Source organism: Eptatretus burgeri, chromosome 2 (assembly GCF_056783735.1).
Source record: "Eptatretus burgeri isolate ZD-2024b chromosome 2, Ebu_testis_v1, whole genome shotgun sequence".
Classification (NCBI taxonomy): Eukaryota; Metazoa; Chordata; class Myxini; order Myxiniformes; family Myxinidae; genus Eptatretus; species Eptatretus burgeri.
In genome coordinates this window covers 133,966,031-133,987,388 of record NC_140962.1, presented here as the reverse complement: position 1 = coordinate 133,987,388, position 21,358 = coordinate 133,966,031, and the positions used below count along the sequence as shown (strand labels likewise).

General features: G+C 47.7%; 1 protein-coding gene across 11 annotated transcripts in view; it reads right to left on the bottom strand.

The window, feature by feature from the left end:
* LOC147033197 (nuclear receptor subfamily 2 group C member 2-like) overlaps positions 1–21,358 on the bottom strand; it is a 141,618-nt gene that overhangs the window by 37,852 nt on the left and 82,408 nt on the right. For all 11 annotated transcript variants that reach the window (XM_085871334.1, XM_085871332.1, XM_085871325.1 and 8 more), the window contains one exon: positions 12,428–12,549. In XM_085871334.1, the coding sequence (XP_085727460.1) occupies positions 12,428–12,549 (122 nt within the window). The remainder of the gene's footprint in view (positions 1–12,427; positions 12,550–21,358) is intronic.

Below are 21,358 nucleotides of genomic sequence, written 5' to 3'. Positions count from 1 at the left end.
CCAAGGTATGGGGGTACTGGCTGGGAGTGTGACATGGTATTGGAAGTTGGTGAGTCCGGAAATAGGGCACCAGGGCTTTGGGGGCTCCTGGCAGGTGAAGGCTGTCAGAGGTGCCAGGAGAGCACAGTATGAGTGCGAGGAGAGCACAGTATGAGAGCTAGGAGAGCACAGTATGGGTGCTAGGAGAGCACAGTATGGGGGCGAGAGAGCCACCCCTTAGTTAGGAGCGCCAGAAGCACGCTCAGGTGAACCCCGAGGTCGCTGGGTGTCCTCCACCCCCGATTGGAAGCAGGCAAAGAGGCCTAGTGGTAGTCACACTCCCCAGTCAGCGAGTTATGCCTGGCACCACCAAATGGAAAAAGACAAATAAGGGCCTTGCCCAGGTTTATTAGAATGGAACAGTGTGCCAGGTCGGGAAAATTTGTTCATTAGGATCATTCTAGCCATAGCAGGGTTTGTTTCATTGTTTAGAGCCAAAAGTAAATGGTTAGGTTCGATGGACTCTCCTCCACACCATTCAAGTGTGACACCTGGTACGAGTAGTGTTGATGGGAAAATTTGGTAACAAGGGCTAGGCTATGTCACCCTCTCCGAGTGCCAGAGAGGCCACCAGTATGTCATGAGCACACACCCACGAAGATAACGTTTGAGTAAGAAACACACCATCCTGTCTGTAAAGAAAGAAAAAAAAGAGAAAAAGAAATAAAAAAGAACTTATTGAGAAGATCATACCAAAACAAGTCCTGCCAAAGCAAGTCAGGCAAGGAAGGTTTAGGGTACACTCCATCTCACCTGGTCTGAGAGGTCATCACACCCACTTGCATCCTCAAGAACGCCTCCAAACTGCATTTGCTTACCATCAATATCACCATGCCACCATTGCTGTGCCACCTGCTGTCCAATGCAGGGCTTGTTGCCTGCTGCTGCTCGTGAGTAGGCCACTGCGGCCGAGAAGTCATTTTGTGGGCCATATGGGCCGAAGCATTTTTGTGGGCCATTGAGGCCAAAGTGCTTTTGTGGGTGGTTGCGGCCGAAGATTCATGCCATTTTGTGGGCCGTTGTGGCCGAAGATTCATGCCATTTTGCGGGCTCGGTGTGCCGAAGAACTCTCTGTGAGATTAGGCCACTGGGCCGACTGAACTCAACTGGTGAGAGGCCAATAAGGCAACGAAGTGAGCAAACCCTCAGGGGTGAATGGACAATACTGCCGGGAGGGGGCATGAAGAAGCGAACACATTAAAGAACTTTGAACCATTGAATGTTCTGCTCCGATGCAAATATTGGTGTTAAAAGTAAAATTGAATGCCCTGCCGTTCAAATCCATAATAAGAATGTTAATTAGTGTGCATAGAGTGTGAATTTGTTTGTTAGATTAGTGATCCGACACACTAGGATAGGGGCATGCCAATCTTACTGTGACACTTTGGTTTTTGGAGTTAAGTGCTTCCCATGTTGTGAGTTCGAGTAAATTGGAGATCTGTGCTGTACGTTAGACAGGGCCATTACCGTGGGCAGCCCCAGATGGAGGCTCAGGAGAGACTCAGGAGAAAGGTGGGGGTAGTGTTGCGGAAATGGCCCTTCGTGTTATTAAATATAGGATTAGCCCAGATCCCCCCCCCCTTAAATGCATGTTTAGCCATGTTGTTTGTTAATTAGATATTACATGTGTGTCGGGAGGTGTAGCAGGCTGTCCATTGTTCATACAGTGGTGGTGTGCCGAGAGGCGGTTTGCTTCTTCTTCCTTCCCCCCTCCGAACCATTCCCCGCCCAGCGCTCTGAGAGTGTCAGTCGGCGAGACGTGTCGGCAGCAGATTGGTGGAGGGCAGCTGCAATCTCGAGTGATGGTCCAATCAAGGGTCCCCGGCGGAGGGCCCAGAGGTGCGCGCCCCAAGAAGGCAAGGAAGGAACTGCCTGAATGTCGAGTCGCTGTGTCAGTCTGCGATCGGCTGTAAAAAGAAATGGCTGCTTTGTTGAGTCTGCCTTCTGCTGGATGAGAAACGACTGTGAGAGTCTGCCTTCTGCTGGATGAGAGGCTGCTGGTGTTGAGTCTGCGATCTGCTTGATGAATGACTTCACGGCTGTTCCTCCTCGGCGAGGGACCCAGCGTGCAGGTCCTCCCCAGGTGCATCCTGAATCCAACCACTGAGCCTCTGACTGTCTTTGCTCCCGGCACGGCTCGACACGTTTTTCCATCCCTTCGATCCGCCTGCGGAGCCCAACACTCCAATTTGGCCGAATCTGGTGAGCAGGCCAGGCTTGGATTTGTTTGCTGGACATTGTGAAAAGCCAGCTGGAGCACACCGTGGATCTTGCGCTCTTGTGCCGTCGACCTTACAGGGGCTGAACGCGCTGAGGCTGGTGCCTGAGCGGTGCGACAAAAGGACGACACCACCATCTTGCCACGCGGCGTGTGCGAGCTTGGGCACTCGAATCCGTTGACATCGGCTTCTCACGAGCTGTATTCATGCCTTTGACTTTTCCTCTCATCCATGAGGAATCACCAAGTACTCTCTGTCTTGTCTGCATGTTGTTTAAGGTTTATCTTGCTGGGGTTTCCCTCGAAACCCGTAATCCGTAGCTCCCGAGTTAAGAGCAGGTTATAGATTAATTATAACGTTCGTGAATGTTTTGATTGTGTCGTGTTCCCGATGTGTCCCCAATAAATCTGGCTGATCATATGAAAGTTGCCGCCTTGAGTTTATTTGTGCCGTGCTGAGGAACAACTCGCTCAATTTGTATTTAAAACCAAAATAGTTGCGGACTGGCAGACTTCTGGTGTATTGCAAATTTCCACAGCCATAACACTACCCCCTCGCCTTTTTACAGACTCGTCCCGAGTCGTCGAATTTTCGTGTGCCATCATGTGTAGTTCTCCCCTAGTACGTTTTACCTTCGGATCCCTGAGTGCGATATTCATGGTATTCATGTCACCAAAATAAATAACCTACGGGCTGAGTAACTAACTAAACAAACCCACTCATACGGACGACTTAAATAAAATTCCGGGGGCGCACTCATATACAATACACAACTTAACACCTTAACCATATAATTTACACTATTCCATGGCCCAGGATCAATGGACTCTGCAAAGAGAAAAACAAAAGTCAGCAGGGAGCCAGGCTGCTCGCACGCAGTCTCTGGCTCAAGTAATGCAGGTGACAGGGAACGTGGCTGGCTGCTCAAACGCAGTCCAGGACCCTCCCCCTTTTTAACATGGACGCAGTGAACAAAACGGCGCATGAGCTGCGCAAATGCAGTCTCCGTGCCAGCTCAAGTGGCACACGCAATGAACACGACGCATGTATGGATGGACGGATGGATGCAAACAAAGAACGGTGCACGGGTCGCCACTGCAGGCCCGTGTTGTAGCTGCCAAGAGGGCAGTCCTCGCGGCTTGCGCAATGATCCTGGCGCACATGGTAATGAACCAAAGGGGGGGGGGGGAATGCAAAACAGAACGGGGCAAAAGATGACGAGGGCAGTAGGCATGGATGGCAAAAGTCAACAGGCAAGGCATGGCATGACAAAGCCGCTGTAGCAAAAACAGCCGGCAGACGATCGAGCGGCATAGGCCTTGCAGCAACAGCCAGCCAATGAAGTGGCTGGCACAGGCCTTGCAGTAAACAGCCAGCAGATGAAGTTGGCCGGCACCTTGCCTTGAGATGGAGGTTGGTGGAGGGAGTGTGGTGGTGCTGGCCACTCGGAAGGCGGGCTCGGACCTACCTGTGTCCCTCCCAACCTATCGCCTTTGCCTGTCTCTGACCATACCCACCCCTTTATTTGTCAAAACCCAATTTAGGCCAAACTTATTCTTTTTTGTTTTTATTTTTATTTTCACTTCCCTCTATAAATCGTCCCCTAACCCCCGTTATCGTCCTTGTTCGACTAACCTATCGTCCCCAAGCCTACTCCCAACCCCTACGTTCCCTTCCTGGAGGGGAATAAGGGAGAGCTAGCATCCTGTGTCGAGGCCCAACTCAAGCCTCAGCATGGCCTCCTCGGATTTCAGCGATCTTTACCCAAAGTGGGTCCAGCGGCCCACAACGTGAGCGAAGGGATGGATGGTGCGGAGGGGTACACTTCCTATCTACCCTATCCATTTAACTTTTGAACTAACCCGGGGCTTTCAACAAGCGCCTCTCGCTTAAACTATTGGTTCTAACAACCAGGATTCCCATCGCCTGTGTTGGTGTCCTCACAATTTTGGGCCATGACCCCCAATTTTCTTCCCGTGCCCTCACATGGTCTCACGGCTGGGACGCGTGGCTCCCTTGGCAGGAACTACCCTCTGCTGATTCTCCGACGATGGCACCCCTGGGCACTACACTGCCTCCGAGCCTAGCAGCTCCCTAAACACCGGGGAGTGCCCTCCCTGGCGACTCCCCTGAAACGCTCACTTGGCAAGCTGGCGCCCCGGGCCCCTTTCCGAGGGTCACCCCTGCCCACGACACTGCCCACGCGGCCAATGGCGCCCCAGGCCCCTGCATCATGCGAGCGCACCCGTGCCCACGACGCTATCCCGACCCCCATGGGCCCTTGGCCTACCGCGACCGACTTGCCCGGTGTACCCACTCAGCGATACTCACCATTCGCAGCCACGCTCCCAGCCCGTCAACAGGGCTCCTGCACCCCTCCAAGTGGGTATCGAGCCTACTTTCCCACCAACAACAAAACGACCTCTGTTTTGTCAATTTAACTAACCCAGCTAACTCACTTTACTCTGACCCCGGGGTCCCTTGGGCGGGAATCACTCCTCCCCCCAATCACTCATCGCACCATGCATTCCACATTCGCTCCATACACTCAGGCCCGCTGGCCTCACTCACTCAACATGTTTCCTTATAATTCTCTCAACTCACACTTCACTGATTTCTGCCATCCTGCTTGATAATCCCCTAACTAACTCGTGCTCCCTCGTCGTCCCTTACACTACAGCACGTTCCATTTAACACTACGTAGCTAAGCTACGTCCCCTCTACACATCCACAAGTCTGTCACTGTTCTCAAATCAATTTCCATTTCACTTCCTAAATCTGACTACAATCCCTCTAACTAATCCATTCCAAGGGCCCCATGAGGACTTACCCCTGCCCCATGAAGCCGGTTTCGCTAAGCGAACCCTTCCGCCTATGCTAGTGCCATCCTGTGCCCTGTCCAAGGGGGTCTTCCACCCCTTGCCCAGGGAATCCTTTTCACCCGAAGCGAGGCTTGCTTTTTTATTTTTTTTTATTGCACGCGGATCAGCGCAGCAACTCGCAACCTGCGCTTTTTTACGTGACGTGATGGCAGCTGTTCGCGTACCTTGTCCCTCTTGGACGGTACCATCCGGCAGGGGTCTCCCCCCTGCCGGATTCAAACCACACGTGCAGCCATGACGTCACCGTGCGCATCAAAAAACAAGCCTCGCGTTTCGAGGGGTTCCCCACACGAACACGTGCTCTGTCCGTCAGAGCTTCACACACACGCTCGCGTGGAGAACCCATCCGGTCCAAATCCGTAATCCAGCCTAACCTTTGTCCGTCCGCGGGATTGGCAACATCTACCGCTGGCATTTCCGGACCGGGTTTCACTCCCGCAAGCGCGCACGTAGCGGTCTCGTGCGAAGCACGGCCCGAACCTCGCGCTCGCTGCAATGTAAACCCGGCGCGGTCCCCAAAACAGCTATGGCCGCTACTCGGCCTTTGTCCCTCTGTCGCCGTCATCACCTCCATTCGACCCACGCACACCTGCGTGTCACGATGCTCACACACCATTCCATGACACTCACTCCAGGAGACGCGGCTGCATGTTCTCTCATGCCCACCGTCATCTACCTCACATACAGTGCCCTCTCACACACGCTGTCCCTCTCACACTCGGCCGTTCACTCACGCATGCCACCTCCCTCGCAAACGTGGTTCCACTCACACACGGTGTGGTGGGAGGCACGCACTCCGGCACACTCGCAACCACACCACTCACACACGGGGTCTCACTCCCACTCGGGGTGTCACTCATACCCGGGGTCTCATCCATACACGGGGTCTGATCCACACACGGGGTCTCTGACACACACGCGGTCTCTCTCACACACGCCCTTGCACCCACACTATGCGTGCGCTGCAGCACGCATTTTGCCACACTTGTAAATACACGCACCGGGACAATCGCACTGGGGATTAGTGCCACCACAAGGGGTTCCGGGGCCTCTATACCCCCCAAGCTCTCCGTGCACCCGTCCACAGCACTCGCCCCTTCACCCTCGCTCGGCACGACCGGACCTGCCTGGTCGTGATCCGCCTCAAGGGAGCATAGCGTCTCCCTCCATTCGCGAAGGAGGCTATCCAGCTGCTTGCACCGGGTCCCAACACGTTCTGCGAGCTCGCCCCCATTATCCTCCACTACCTCCGTGTGTGTGTGCTCGTCCTTAACCCCGTCTTCATCGTGTAGTCTCTCCTCCACCGTTTCTACCGCCCGTGTCTCTGTTATTTCTTTTATTCTTTCCGTCGTCACCTCGTGTCTCGTCTCACACGTCGCAGTCACCCCATTTAATTTTTCCCTCTGTCACCGTCACGGTTGCTTTCTCTGTCACTACCCTCGCCCAACACGTCCCCCGAATTAATTTGCCCTCACCCGCCTTCATTGCGGGCCTGACAGCCGTTGCACTCCCCCGAAGCTCGTTCGCTCCCACATGTTGCGTCGCCATTACGCACTCCGTTGTCCGCGTTTCACTGCATGCTATTGCCTTCATGCCCGCCTGCAGGCTTCGGCCAATTTTCTGCATCTCACCCCGCAGTGTTTTCATTTCTTCTTTCATTCCATTTTTCATCTCTTCCTTTATTACTTTCGCATTTTCTTTTAAATTCCCCTTCATTTCGTTTTGCATATTCGCGTTCATTCCCGCCAGCATGGCGCATAGCTGGGCCATGTCGGGTGCACTCGGTTGAGCCGATTCGGCCAGGATCGGGGGGGTTTGGCGGAGAGGGGGAGGGGAGGTGTCATACACCGCGGCCGCTGCCGCACCCATTTCGGGCTCTGGCTTTGATTGGGGGAGTTCGTCCTGTATAACCAGCATTTCCTGCTCGGGGATTTCATCCTGGACCATGGAACTAACAATTCCAAATCCATTTCTAACCCTGGCTCCCGCTCGCCTTGAGACTCCATCTTATTTCTCGTAAGGGATTAAATTTGGCTCGCTCGTAATTTGGGGGGAATGGGGGGGTTGCTTCGCACACCCCTGTTCCGATCCCCGTGAATTTAGTTGGAGGCGGGATGGATTTGAATCCCACTCCTGACACCAATGTTACGAATTCTGGCCCGCCCGGCGTGCGATCGGCCACGTAACTCAAATCGCGACGCGTCGCCCACCGGAATGGACAATTCAGTCGTGACCATCTTGGAACTACCGCCAAGGAGCAAGCCACGGGTGGGGGTTTAACCTCACCACAACCCAGTCCGCATTCTACCCGCATGAAATAGGGTGAATCGCCGAATGTCGATATACCTAAGTACCCGCGCGGGTAGCGTACCGAGGAGTTGTACCACGCCGCAGGTCGACTCCGGACACGAACCGCTTAAGCGGCTCGTTCCGTGCTGCAGGGATAACCGAGCGGAGTTATCGCCGACCTCGACGGTTCAGATTATTTATTGGGTGTCTACACCCACTACCATTCCCTTACGTGATGCAAGATGGAACTTTCAAACGAAGGAAAGGACGCAACGAAACAGGAAAACAGTTCAACAAGTAAGTAGTTTATTACACACGCAGACAAGGCAGGTATTTACAGCCATACAGTGAAAGCAAGCACGTATATACAGTCATACAGTAAAAGCAAGCAAAAGAGTTACCACCGAATAAAGCATAAAGCAATGTACAAGCACTTATTCAGGTTTACTTAAAAGACTGGCGCCACACACACATTTACACAAAAAGCAAATAAAAGCCACCCTCATAGGCAAGGGGGAAGACAGGTCCGTGGACCAAATGTATGTGGAACCTGGGTGAGCGGCCAGGTCCACGAGACCGAAGGAGTCTTACCCGCGCCCTCGTGGTGCGATGGCGGGCAAGCCGCGATGTCAGCGTAACGTGCCTGACTCCGTGCCCCTGGCGTGGTCGGTGAGCTCCTTGATGCGTGTGTTGCGCAGGCACGTGTTGGTCGGTCGACACCACGGTCGGGGTGGGGAACGGACGGGGTTACCCGCGCTATCTCAGCGCAAATGGGGGGAATTGCTGATGCTCGGGGTGGAGAGAGGGGAATGGCGGATGCTCCGTCCCGCTAGCGGGGCCTTGGGACCGCACCGACTCCGGCGAACTCTCGCCCCTGACCCCTCTTTCGCATCCCTACTTCACTCCGCGACTCGTCCCTCGACCCAGCAACGACAACCTCAACGACGACCTTCGTCTTCACTCGACCAGCCCCCGCAACGACAACCTCAACGACGACCTCCGTCTTCACTCGACCAGCCCAGCCAGCACAGCACCGACCAGCCCAGCACAACACAGCACAGCACACGCGAGTCGCGTTGTGCTCGCATCTTTATAGACCGGGGGAGGAGCGTGTATGCTAATTCGCGGATCAAAACGCGCTTGGAGACGGGGCCACGCCACCCGACGTTTAGCCATTGGTCAGGCAAAAAGGGGCATGAGCCTCTCCCGATCCGAATTTCCTCCTACAAGGAGTCCACATGCATCGCGCTTGGGGGCGGGACCACTCCGCCCGACGCTCGCCCATTGTACGGAGAAAAAGGGGGAGTGGGCCTCCCCTGATCCGATTTCCTCTCCCGTAAAGGCATCCATTTGTACTCGTGGCTCGACGCGTTCGGCAACAATCACCGAACGGGCCCTGGACAGCACGACGTTCGGTGTTTGCAGGTGGTGTGGTTGATGGTTGTGGAAGGAGAAAGGCGAAGGTGGTGGCGGGTTTGCTGTGGTGGTTTGGTTGTTGGCGGGCGTCGTTTGGGAATGGCGGTGAAGCGATGTTTGCGGGGTGGAGTTGTGGAGGTAAAGAGGCGAAGGTGGCAGTGTTTGAGTTGTTGCGGGATTATTGGTCCAAAATAGCGATAGAGAAAGAAAACTGGCTAACTCAAAGCGTCGGAGCCCGGATGAATTCTTCTGATAATTCTGATAATTCTTCAATTCAACCAACGCTACAATTGTTTTGGTGCTTCGTGAGGATCCGAGAGGTAAGAATTATGTTTTTCTTTTCATGTTTAAAGTGATTATTTTCAAAAGTTCGAAAGAAATAGATTCGATGTTAACGTTATTTTTTGCTTCAAAGTGTGGCTTTCTTTGCTACTGAACGCGTCTGTGTTTTCTTCGTAATTTATAACATTGGACTCTCTCAAAATGTGTTGTATTTTTCTTTTTCCTGTCACATATTGAGCCCGTTTAAAAAGGCAGAGTAAAAATTATCTGTTTCTTATCCCAAAATATAATATTTACGTTGTTTTTTTCATCTGATTCCGTACATAACGCTGACGCCAAGCTCGAAATTCGAACGTGTATTTACAGTGTTGTATATATTCAGTGGTAACTTTAAAACCGGACGTGCTGCAGGTCTAAAAATTTAGATTTAGCTATTTGAATACATGCAGATTAACATAATGGGTTGCATTTCATGTTTCCCTAAACTGTTTTTTTGCCCTTTGTGTAACAGTATGTGTACCCATATTTGTGAGCCATGCACATAAACACAAGCTAAAGAGGATGGGAGAAGTTTAATAAAAAGAATCTTGGAGAATATCATTATTTGTATCTTAAAACTGATCTATTATTGGCTGATGTGTTTGAAACTTTTTGAACAGTCTGTCATAATAAAAATTCTTATGGATTAGACCCCGTTCACCATTACACAGCCCCGGGTTTGGCTTGGAGTGCTCTGTTAAAAATGACAAAACAAAATTTGGAATTAATCAGTGATATAGATATGCTTTTATTGATAGGGAAGGCTAAAAGAGGAGGAATATCTCAAGTATGTTCCAAGAGATATGCTAAAGCAAATAACAAATATCTTCCCAATTATAATAAGAACAAGTAGTGCCAGGCAAAACAAATCCCGCCCATTTATTCACGAAGTTATGAGCGAAAAACGATTTTCACCTTTTCGTGACCTGACCTTGACCTTTGACCGAATTGGACCCAAAAGTTAATGGGGTCGTCCGAGGTTCATTACCCACCTGTGGATACAATTTGACAGTGTTTGAGCCAGCTGTTTTCCCGTAAAGTTGTATTTTCGTAACCATGTTTTAGTTTTAATGGAAAATTTGTAATTTTGACCGATGACCATGACCCCCAAAACTTCGGACCCTACCGATCTTCACAAATATGCATTTTTCACTATAGGAATGGGTAGGATTATAAGTGACAAATAGAATAAGGTTCACTATAAGCTTAGTTTGAATTAAATCAGATCATTTTTGACGAAGTTATGAGCGAAAAACGATTTTGATCTTTTTGTGACCTTGACCTTGACCTTTGATCCAATTGGACCCAAAAGTTAATGGGGTCATCCAAGGTTCTTTGCCCACCTGTGGATTAAATTTGATAGTGTTTGCTAAAGCCGTTTTGCCGTAAAGTTGCGAACAGACAGACAGACAAACAAATAAACCAATGTCACCCGCAGGGTGACCCGTATCTTGCCAAAAGGTGACCACGTGTGACTTCTTTAAGGTCACACTGAGGTGAACAGAGCTGCTATCCACCAGGAGTGACTCCTTGAGGAATATCTGCCTACGAGAGATTCCGATGAGAATCGTTCTACAGAGTAACCATGAAAAATATGCGTTTGCCTCATAACGTCACCAAATGACGTCATAATGTCCCAAGCTTGACATATCTAGAAAGCACTCATCGAGGTGTTCAATTTGAGGTATTACACGATATGGTTCCTAAAACTTGAAAATTTGACCTTGGGGTCAAATGTGTTTGACCTCAGGCATTAACCATGAAGGTCAAGGCCAATCGCCACCAAAAATTAATCAGCTGAGCGCCAGACCATGAACTATATTCCCATGAAGTTTGAAGACGATCCGATCAAAATTACTCAAAAATAAGGGTTTCGTCGACTCCCCTGATTTGCGACAAAGTGACCTTGACCTTCAAAATTTTATGCGCTGAAAGGGACCTCTATAGGCCTCTGATATGCGAAGTTACAAAAATTTCCAATGATAAATGTGCTCTGCAGAATTTTTTATACGTGATTACAGACAAACAAACAAACAAAAAAAAAACATGCAAGCTGACTAACATATCTTGCAAAAACTTCGTTTTGTATGGGTATGTATGTATCAATTTGTATGGGTGGGCTTTGTCTCAATCTTTACCTGATAGAAAACTTAAATGGGTTAAAGTAAAACATTATGAAAAAGTTTTACAAGACATTGTCATCTCCTCTTAAAAAGAATTGGATGAAGCTGAAGTTGGATATTATTTTGAGGTTGATTTAAAATATCCAGAACAACATCACAAACATAAAGACCTACCTTATGCCCCTGATAAAGAAAGTCCAAGAAAAGAATGGTTAAGTGATTACAAACAGTCATTTAATATAAAAGGTAAATCTCCAGAAAAACTACTAACCACATTAAATGATAAAGAAAGTTATGTTTTGCATCATGAGCTGCAAATTTGATTGGTCGAGATGGCATAAAATGGTGTAATATTTTGCCCATGTCCTGCTAAACTGGAGGTTTTTGAAAGTGCCAACAAGGCGATTTGTGGTCTCCAGTGTTCAAGTATATAATTTAATTCAAAGGTTATAAAGGATGTAGAAAAACAACTTTTGTTGGAAGTTTACCACTGTTGATGCACCCTCTTATACACCACCACCTTATTCAACTAATTAAATGAGTTATTCATGCCTGTTGTGTGTGACAAAAGATTACTTGTCTGTTGTGTGTGCCCTTCATGACGTCCGTCAAAACTAAGTTTTCTATTTGGAATGATTTTCAATTTCGTTTGACTGCCAGACAAGCACAGAAGAAAACAATTACCTTACTCCTCTCTGCGTATGCATGATCAGGATGAGATTCTGTACAATTTGCCAAATTCAGAGCCAAAGTACTGCTAAGCTGCAGGTTCGTCTTCAGCTTGATGTTCTGTTTCGTGTTCTATAGTGTTGGATCAGAGACCGACATCTATCGAGACAGACAGACAGACAGACAGACAGAGTGAACCAATTGCTTAACCCTGCTTTGTACTTCACACACGGGGTAATTATACAAACGACGTTTTACATCTTTAATTGCGCACAGAGGCCAAACAATGCGTTATCCATCCATTCTCACTCCCAAAACACCTGAAAATATATTTTCAAATAATCAGGCCACAAGAAATTGGAGGATGTTATACCAACTTTCCTGTTACAAAGATACCTTTTACTTATCACTAACATTGCTGATACAATACCAACTATTAAAAGTGATGTGCGAAGGAAGGTACACTTACCCAAGCACCTGAAATGCAGGGATAGAACGAGCCCAGTGCATGGACAAGAATAGGAGGCGAGACGCCGATTCACAAATGTAATGTACATTGAGGAACTCGGGCATGGGTGAAGGCATCGTCAGCTAAAGGAAAAAACATTTACAATCAATAAAAAAAACAAACCACACTTGGAGAATATAAACACAGTGAAAGAGGATAGTGGGTGAGCTTTTAAAATTCCATAATTTTGCATAAATGGCATTTTAGAGGTGCATGAGGAAATTAAAGTCTGCTCGAAACTGTATGAAAAAAAAAATTGTGCATCACACAGGATGGAATTTTACAGCAATATACTTTGAGGATGTAATGTATTTATATGTCAAAAGGGGTATCTGATGTGTTGCTGTATCTCATGAGTGTTCACGTTCTTTTAATGCTCACGTTTTAGGTGCTGTACTTTTCAAACATGGCCGAGTTGAATACACAAGTGAGGAGCTTGCAGTTGTTTCTTTAAAACATTCAAAGGAGTGATACAAAAGATTACTTGCCAATGTAGTGCAGGCCCAGGACTACCTTTTGGACTGCTGGGTCGTCTCCCAGCTGTAAAACTGCCCCAGGTAACAAAGCTGAGAGGAAGCTCTGCAGTCCAAAAGGCAGGCTATGACCTGGTTTAAATTTATGGGGAATCTTTTAACATGTATTTGTTGCAAAATAGTTGTGGTTCAGATGTGGGAGTAATTGGCAGAGCTGCTCTCATGGGTAAAAGTCCTTATCTCTGGATCTCGATCTTAATCATCAGATCGTGATCAATTACTTCTGGTTGATAGAATCACAGAATCAAACGAGTCGGCAATGATTCACTTCCAAATTTGTTTCGGGTTCAGCAATACACCCCCACAATGACACGGATGATGTGGATGTCCAAAGTGGGTACGTCAATAATGTAAATGTATGAACAAAGCAGGAGAACATGTTGAAAAGTGATGTGACTCCACAGATTGTGACAAAAGACCTTCTCAGACAAAAAAAGACCTTAATTTCTGAACAAACTTTGCATATAACTCCCGGAAACTGCTCAACTTTCTTTTTATATCTTAAATGATAATTAACCTGCAAAAATAGAAGTGATGAGATAAATGAAAAGACCAAATGTCCTGCACAGCCATTCCCAGTGCCAAAATTGATCTATAGTTAAAGTTTAGATAAAAACAAATGAGACACAGTACTTCATTTTAATTAGAGTAATTATTTTTTTTGAAGTTCAATGAGAAAATAAAGATCTCCACATTTGCACTTTAAAATAATACAAGAGCCCATGGACAGGTGCACAACAAGGACCATTACAATTAAATAGCCTCAAATTATCAGAAACTGTTCTTACCTCTGCCACCGAAGTTGGACGGAGCCGGGTGTGCGCTGCCGCTCGCCACGTCACCACAGGGCGAATCCCCCTTACCTGTGGCTAATATTTTAAACCACCCATTAGCCACTGTGGCTAATCCATGTTTTAGTGGGTTTTTTTATTTTTTTTTTACCAGTTTTAGACGAATTTTGGGTGATTTTAGCACAGAATTCAACCTTCGTTGAGACGGCCGAGACGGCCGCCATTTTGTATGTTTTGATTACAAGAATCACGCATGATTTCGTACAAGCTTATCTATCTATAATTCCAGCAGTGTGTGTGTGTGTGTGTGTGTGTGTGTGTGTGTGTGTGTGTGTGTGTGTGTGTGTGTGTGTGTGTGTGTGTGTGTGTGTGTGTGTGTGTGTGCGCGCGCGCGTGACCGCTGTTTCTCGACAACCACTGGTCCGATCTAATTGAAACTTGCCAGGTATATTGATGGGGACCTGAGGATGTGTCTTTTCAAGGTTTGATATTAATCGGACAAGTGCTTCCCAAGTTATGGCCATTTATTTACCAAACCAATGACAAGACACGTTGTTGCGTGGGCGTGGCTGATGGGGAAGGGAAGCTCAGCCGCGTTCCCCATTACGGGTTACACCGTACGGATTTCCGGATAGTGATGACTTCGTGTATTCTAATAATTTCTCGATTTCTTTAGCGCATTTATAGATAAACACAATGCCCCAAGTTATGATCGTTTTCATATTAGACGGTGCATAAATTTCGGTAACATCAGAGTGCTGGTATGCTCCGAACCAGGAAGTAAATTTTTTTCTCTCTCTTCTCTTCTTTTTGTTTTTCCTTGCCATGACATTGCGAAAAGGTAAAATACGTTGGCGCTAATTGGATAATTGAGTATTAAAACTAAATTGCGAATAATCGTAACTGCGAATAATATGCGAACTTCCGGGCCATGCACGTACGGGCACGCGAGAGCGAAGAAACGGCCTGTGTGGTTGTTGCTCGCGGTTTGAATATTTATTTATTAGTATTTTTTTATGGGCACGTACTAGTATATACTAACTTTAGTAGTTTTAAACTAGTTTCAAGTAAAAAAAAAAAAAATAAAAAAAAAATCGACCGAAATTACGCATGATTCCCATGATTCTCGTCTCAAATTTTTATTTTTTAGAAAAAAAAATTTTTCCCGGAATGATTTGGCATGATTCGGTGCTACACGCTCCGTTGGGTCAGTGGTTGCCAGGTGAGTTTTGACACAATCAGTAGTAGTACGAGTTTGTTTGGATGAGTGAGTTTGATGGTTGACTTTGGTTGGTTGGATGAGTGAGTTTGATGTGTGAGATTGGTTGGATGAGTGAAGTTGTTGGGTGAGATTTGTTGGATGAGTGAGTTTGACTGGCATGAGGTTGGTCCACTCCTGGTCCACAACCACCCCCATCCCCCACTACCACCTACTAAAGGCAGAACGACCATACCCCCCACACACACACACACACACACACACACACACACACACACACACACACACACACACACACACACACACACACACACACACACACACACACACACACACACACACACACACACACACACACACACACACACACACACACACACACACACACACACACACACACACACCATCACCACCATCCCTCACAATCACCACGTCCCCTGATGGTCATTCATTCAACCAATCTCACACGTCAAACTCACTCATCCAACCAATCTGAACAATCCAACTCACTCATCAAACCAACCTCACCCATCAAACTCACACATCCACCTTAAAATTAACTTATTGTTTCATATTGCTAAAAAAAAAACTTTTGAATAAAATATGTGGCTATTTCCTTTCTCCTGTGGCTAATCATTATAAACCTGGATTAGCTACAGTGGCGAATTCCTTTTGAAAGCCAGAGCACACCCAGCGGAGGTTATGTTTTTACCCCTCTTCTGTCTGTCTGTTTGTCTGTCTTTTTGTTACGAGATTTTTTTGGCAAGATCATTTTGCCAAGTTTGTTGGTCTGTAGCATCTGTCACACGATTTTTGTCGACAGTTCGAGCAATCGTTCTGAATTTTGTGTTTGTCGGTGACCGGCAGCAGTGCACATTTTTGGTCAGCATCAGGATCCGGATACCAGAATATTTTGTGATTCTTCACCATTGAGAGATCGGGCCAAAATGATATAGAGCACAATAACGCAAAAAGTTGTGGATGGATTCGGACGAAACTTGGTGGATGAGTTGGTTAAGTGACAATAACAAGCCGATTATATTTTGGTTCAAATCCGGAACCATCATTGGGATACAAAATGTAAACTGTTCAGACTGGCAGAGGTATGCGCTCGACAGAGTACTGTTCTAAGTTGTTCCCCCCCCCCCCCGCCCCCCTTCAAGACACGACACCTAAATCCTCCATGGCACCCCTAAGTGGTGTACTTTGCCAACAGGATAACACAAACACAGGGGATAGTAAAACAAAAATCAAATCAAATGGTAGGTGGCAAAAATGTATACTGAAACGCAAAAGAAACTTACCACTTGTTTGAAATGTAATAAAATTGTAACAGTTCAAAATAAAACAAACCAAAAATTGCGAATTGAAACATTGGCATTTTATTCATGACATATCAAGTTTTTGACCAAGATACACCATGTCATAAGTTTGTTCTACAGTACAGAACAGCACAGGGTGCAATGCCAGTCCCATTTCAATAGCGTGTGTGGCCACCATTGTTTTGGATACAGGCAGTGCATCGTCGGCGCATACTGCCTACCAGTCTTTGGATGGATTGCTGCTGGATTCTGTTCCACTCAGTCCTCAATGTCTGAAGTCATCTGACTGTCCTGCCTTGCAGTGGTGACTCTTGGCCTCCCTGATCGAGGTCTGTCATCTGCAGAGTTGTGGAGGGTGTCTCTGTCCACCAGGGCCGATATCGTCTGGTGTGAACAGCCAAGGCGACGTGCCACCTCACGGTAGCTCAATCCGCCTTGCAGTATATGCCCAAGGCACACTGCCGTTGATCCCTTGACAATCGTGGCATGTTGATTGAAATGCCCATTTTGCACTGGCCTTTTTAAAGCCAATATCAAGACATCACGTGCAGCTCATTAAAATCATCCCTTACCCCTTGGCTAATCACTGACAGTCAAAACGGCTGTTCAACAGCTGTACTATGAAGTGACCATTGAAGGTTCAAGTGACCATCCGTGACCGTTTTTTCTGACAGTGAGGACACTATTGTCCACAAATAAGTTCACACATTTACTACACGAAGTGTTATTGTTGATATTTGAAAGTTTAAAAGGTGGGAAGTTTCTTTTGCGTTTCAGTATGGAAACCAGATTCAAGGGATGTGGCACTTTAAATTAATCTTCATTACCATGTCCATGTGTGCTCACATACAAAGGAAGCACTCAGACGCGACAGTATGTACAGCCACATAAACACACTCGGGCTGTTTTTACCCTGCATGTGAAGCGCAAAGCGAGGTTAAGCAATTGGTTCTCTTTGTCTGAGACTTCAGTCTATGATCGAGGAACTACTCAATTTCGATATAATTTTACATTTTGAACAATGGAGAACACGAATCGGAACATGAATCAGAACACAAACTTGCAGTTTAGCAGGACTTTTGTCTCTGTGCACTCGTAATGAGATTCCATCCAATTTGCCAAATTCAGAGGAGTAAAGCAATTATGTCTGTCTGTCTGTCAAACAAAATTGAAAATGCCAAACAGGAAACTTCCTGTTTTTTTAGGGATGTCAAAAAGGACACGAACAACAGGCACAGGTAACTAAAAAACCTGCTAGATAGGGTGATATTATAAACAATAGATAAAACAATGTTAAAGAAGACTGCATCAACAGCAGTAAACTGCCAATTCAATGCTTAGTTTTCTTTTCTTTTTTTCCTTCAGCCTTTAAAACTTGAATTAAATTTTTGAACACTAGAATCGCCTTTTTTATCTTCCAACAACCTTCAGTTTAGTCGTAATTGGTCAAAGCCTTACGCTGTCTCGACCAATCAAAATTTTTGCACACTCTGAAAGTGAAGTAACAGTGAGATTCAGACAAAAATAGCAGCTCGTGCTCGGAAATTGTGCTCATGTTCAGAAATATAGATTGTGCTTGGTAAGACAAAGCAAGAGTTAAAAAGATCCTTCCCATGGCTTTTTTATCAAAACTGTGTGGAGTAAGGTGTTCTGTATACTCTCTCGTTCTGAAATGTAATTTTATAATTCTTTTGGCAATCTTATCTGTCGGCCCACTAGTGATACTAGCTCCGCCCAAGAGTTAAATATGGTGTCAATACCCCCTCCCTCAGGCAAGGATCAGTGGTTAAAGCACTTGCACGATTCCATATGTACATGCAAAAAATGCAAGTGGACTCCCCACCCTCACGGGGTGGGGGCGGGGGGGGTGGTGTGTTTTGGGCATAGTATCACCCGTTCCGTCTGGGAGTGAAAAAGTGGCAATACCCGTTCTTACGGAAGGGGTCAGTGGTCAATTCCCCCTCTATCCAGCAGGGATCAGTAAACCATTGTACCCCCAGCATGTGTGCAACACTTGGTGGAGATTGAGAGCAGTTTTCACTTCCATAATGATCACATGCGCACGCACACATGCACACGAAGGCTTTTGAGGTTGTCCTCAGCAATCGCGATTGACGTGAGCGGAGCATTGGCTGTGCTCGTGATTTGGGTATAGACGGCATCACGTGCATCGAATTGTGGTGTATTCTTTTTGTTGGTTCACGAAAAAATATTTTCACGAAAAATATAAGTGACCACTATATTCGCTATTGTTGGCTGTCTGTCTGTCTGTCTGTCTGTCTGTCTGTCTGTCTATCTGTCTGTCTGTCTGTCTGTCTGTCTGTCTGTCCCGAGCATAGATCCGTGGGTTTTGATCAGATCCTGATGAAATTTTGGTGGGAAGTTTATGCTGTTGCGAATTCGCGCCCGCCGGCGTGCGGACAGCCATGTGACTCGAATCGCGGCACGTCGCCCACCGGACGGACAATTCAGTCGTGACCCTCTCGGACCAACACCGGAGCTAGTCACGGGTGGGGGTTTAACTTCACCACAATCGTGCCAATTGCCCACCCGCGCAGGATAGGGTAGCTTGCCAAATTTGATCTAGCTAAGTACCTGCGCGAATAGTCGACCGGGCGATCGCACCTCGCCGCAGGTCGACTCCGGACACGGGCCGCTTGGGGGGCCCGTTCTGTGCTATCGGGATAACCGAGCGGTGTTATCGCCGACCTGGACGGTTCAGATTAATTACCGGGCATATTAAGCCCACTACGAACCCTTTACGTGAAGCAGGATGGAGGGGCAATAAAGAAAAGACGAAGCGAAACGGGAAAACAGTTCACACAATGCACATTTATTACGCGACACACGGAAAGCACACATATACAGCCAAACAGTAAAAATGCACATATAGCAGTTAAAACAAAAGAAACAATGACGCAGAGTTACTACCGAATACGCGTACACACGGCAACACTTATACAGTTCTACTTTACAGACGGCGCCAACACACATTTACTCAAAAGCAAAGGAAAGAAGCCACCCTCATAGACAAGGGGGCAGACGGGCCTGTAGGCCAATATGCGCGCGTGACCTGAAGAAGCGGCCATGTCCGCGAGACCGGGGGGGTCCTACCCGCGTCCTCGTGACGCGTTGGCGGATGAGCCGCAGATGTGGCCGCGTGGCTGTGCCCCGACTCCGTGCTCCTTGGCGGGTTTCGTTGGCACGACGTTTGGAGTGGGGTGGGAACGGGGCCCCCTTTTTGCACTATCTCAGCGCGGGGGAAAGGGGGAATTGTTGATGCCCTGGGGGAGGAGAATGGCTGGCTGGCTTGGGTCCCGCGACGAGCGATCTCACACCGCGACCTCGTCGCCGACCGCAGTCCCTCTCGCCTCGGACCCGAGCTCCTTTGCCTCTTCCCACAACTCTCCTCAGCTGACTGCAGAACCCAACTCGATGCCACACCGATGACTTCGCCACCCTCTCTGCCCTGCCGACACACATTGCTACTGCCACACTCTCTGACTGCCACACTCTCCGACTGCCGACACACACTGCTACTGCCACACTCTGCCACGATTCGCCCCGCGCTCGCCGTTCTATAGGCCAGCAGGAGAAAACAACATGCAAATATCCGGACCAGGACGACCTCGGGGGCGGAGCCACGCTCGCCAATTGGACGGAGGAAAAGCGGGCGTAAACCTCCCCTGATCCTAGAATTTGCATATATCGATTCCACACAGACGCGCCTGGAGGCGGGGCCAAGCCGCTCCGCGCTTGCTAATTGGACGGATCAGAAGTGGGCGTGTAGCGTTCCCGATCCGAATTCCCCCTCGGAAAGGCCGCCACCTGCGCTCGCGGCTCGGTGCGTATCGCTGAACGAGTCCAAGACAGCCCGACGCTCAGTGTTCACAGGTGGTGCGGGAATGGCCGTAGAAGGAGAGAGGTGAGGGTGGTGGAGGGTTTATCGGTGGTGGTTTGATGGTTATGGTGCCGTTTGGGAATGACGGTGATGCGATGTTTGCGGGATTGAGTTGTGAAGGTAAAGGTCGTGGCTGTTGGCGTTGTTGTTGTTGTCTGAGGGTTGGAGCGTGGTTGGTTCAAAATAAAGATAGAACAGAAAAACGGCTATCTCAAAGCGTCGCAGCCCGAATGAATCACATAAATTCCCTCTAGACAACGGATTTGGGGCTAACTACACATGTACTTGGAGATATCTCACCTACGGGACCTGAATGGTGGTTTGCGAATTTCCACAGCCGAAACAATATCATGATCTAGTTGTGTTTTCCTGAAAATGGGCGTGGCTCCGCCCATAACATGTGTTTTTAGGGTGTAGCCGATTTCAATTTGCATCTTCTCCTAGGGGTTTTGTCGAATCTGACAGGGGTTTCGGTATTTGGTTAGCCCAATGGCACCTGCATAGCCCCACGGAGCTCGATTTTTCATTTTCGTCCCAAGGTCATAAGGTCATGAACTTAGAAAATTGTGATTTTGACATAAAAATCCATCTTCTCCGAGGGTGTTGTCGAATCTGACAGGGGTTTCGGTATTTGGTTAGCCCAATGGCACCTGCATAGCCCCACGGAGCTCAATTTTTCATGTTAGTCACAAGGTCAAGGTCACAAGATCATGAACTTAGAAAATTTCGAATTTTGACATAAAAATCAGACGACCGCCCAAACTTTGAGAGCTAGGATGACAATATTTTTTAATGCATAATCTGGAGGTCATTCCCCTCCTAGAGTCTTAAAACCATTTTTCTCTATCTCGAACACCTTGCTCATGGCGCCCCCTTCAAGTTTGTTTTTACGCTGATTTCATCAAAGTATGGATAATCCGAGGAGTGTGAAATGCCATATAGCCTATATGACGTTATATTATTCCTGGAATGTTCGAGAGGAAGTTTTGCAAAGGTCATAATCCTTGACCTTTGATCTTTAAAGTTCACAAAGGTCAAATTTTCAAAGATGTGGGAATCGAACCGGGTTTTCGACCTTCTTCGACGAACTAACTCCATTAAGCTATAGCACGTATCCTGTTTCCTT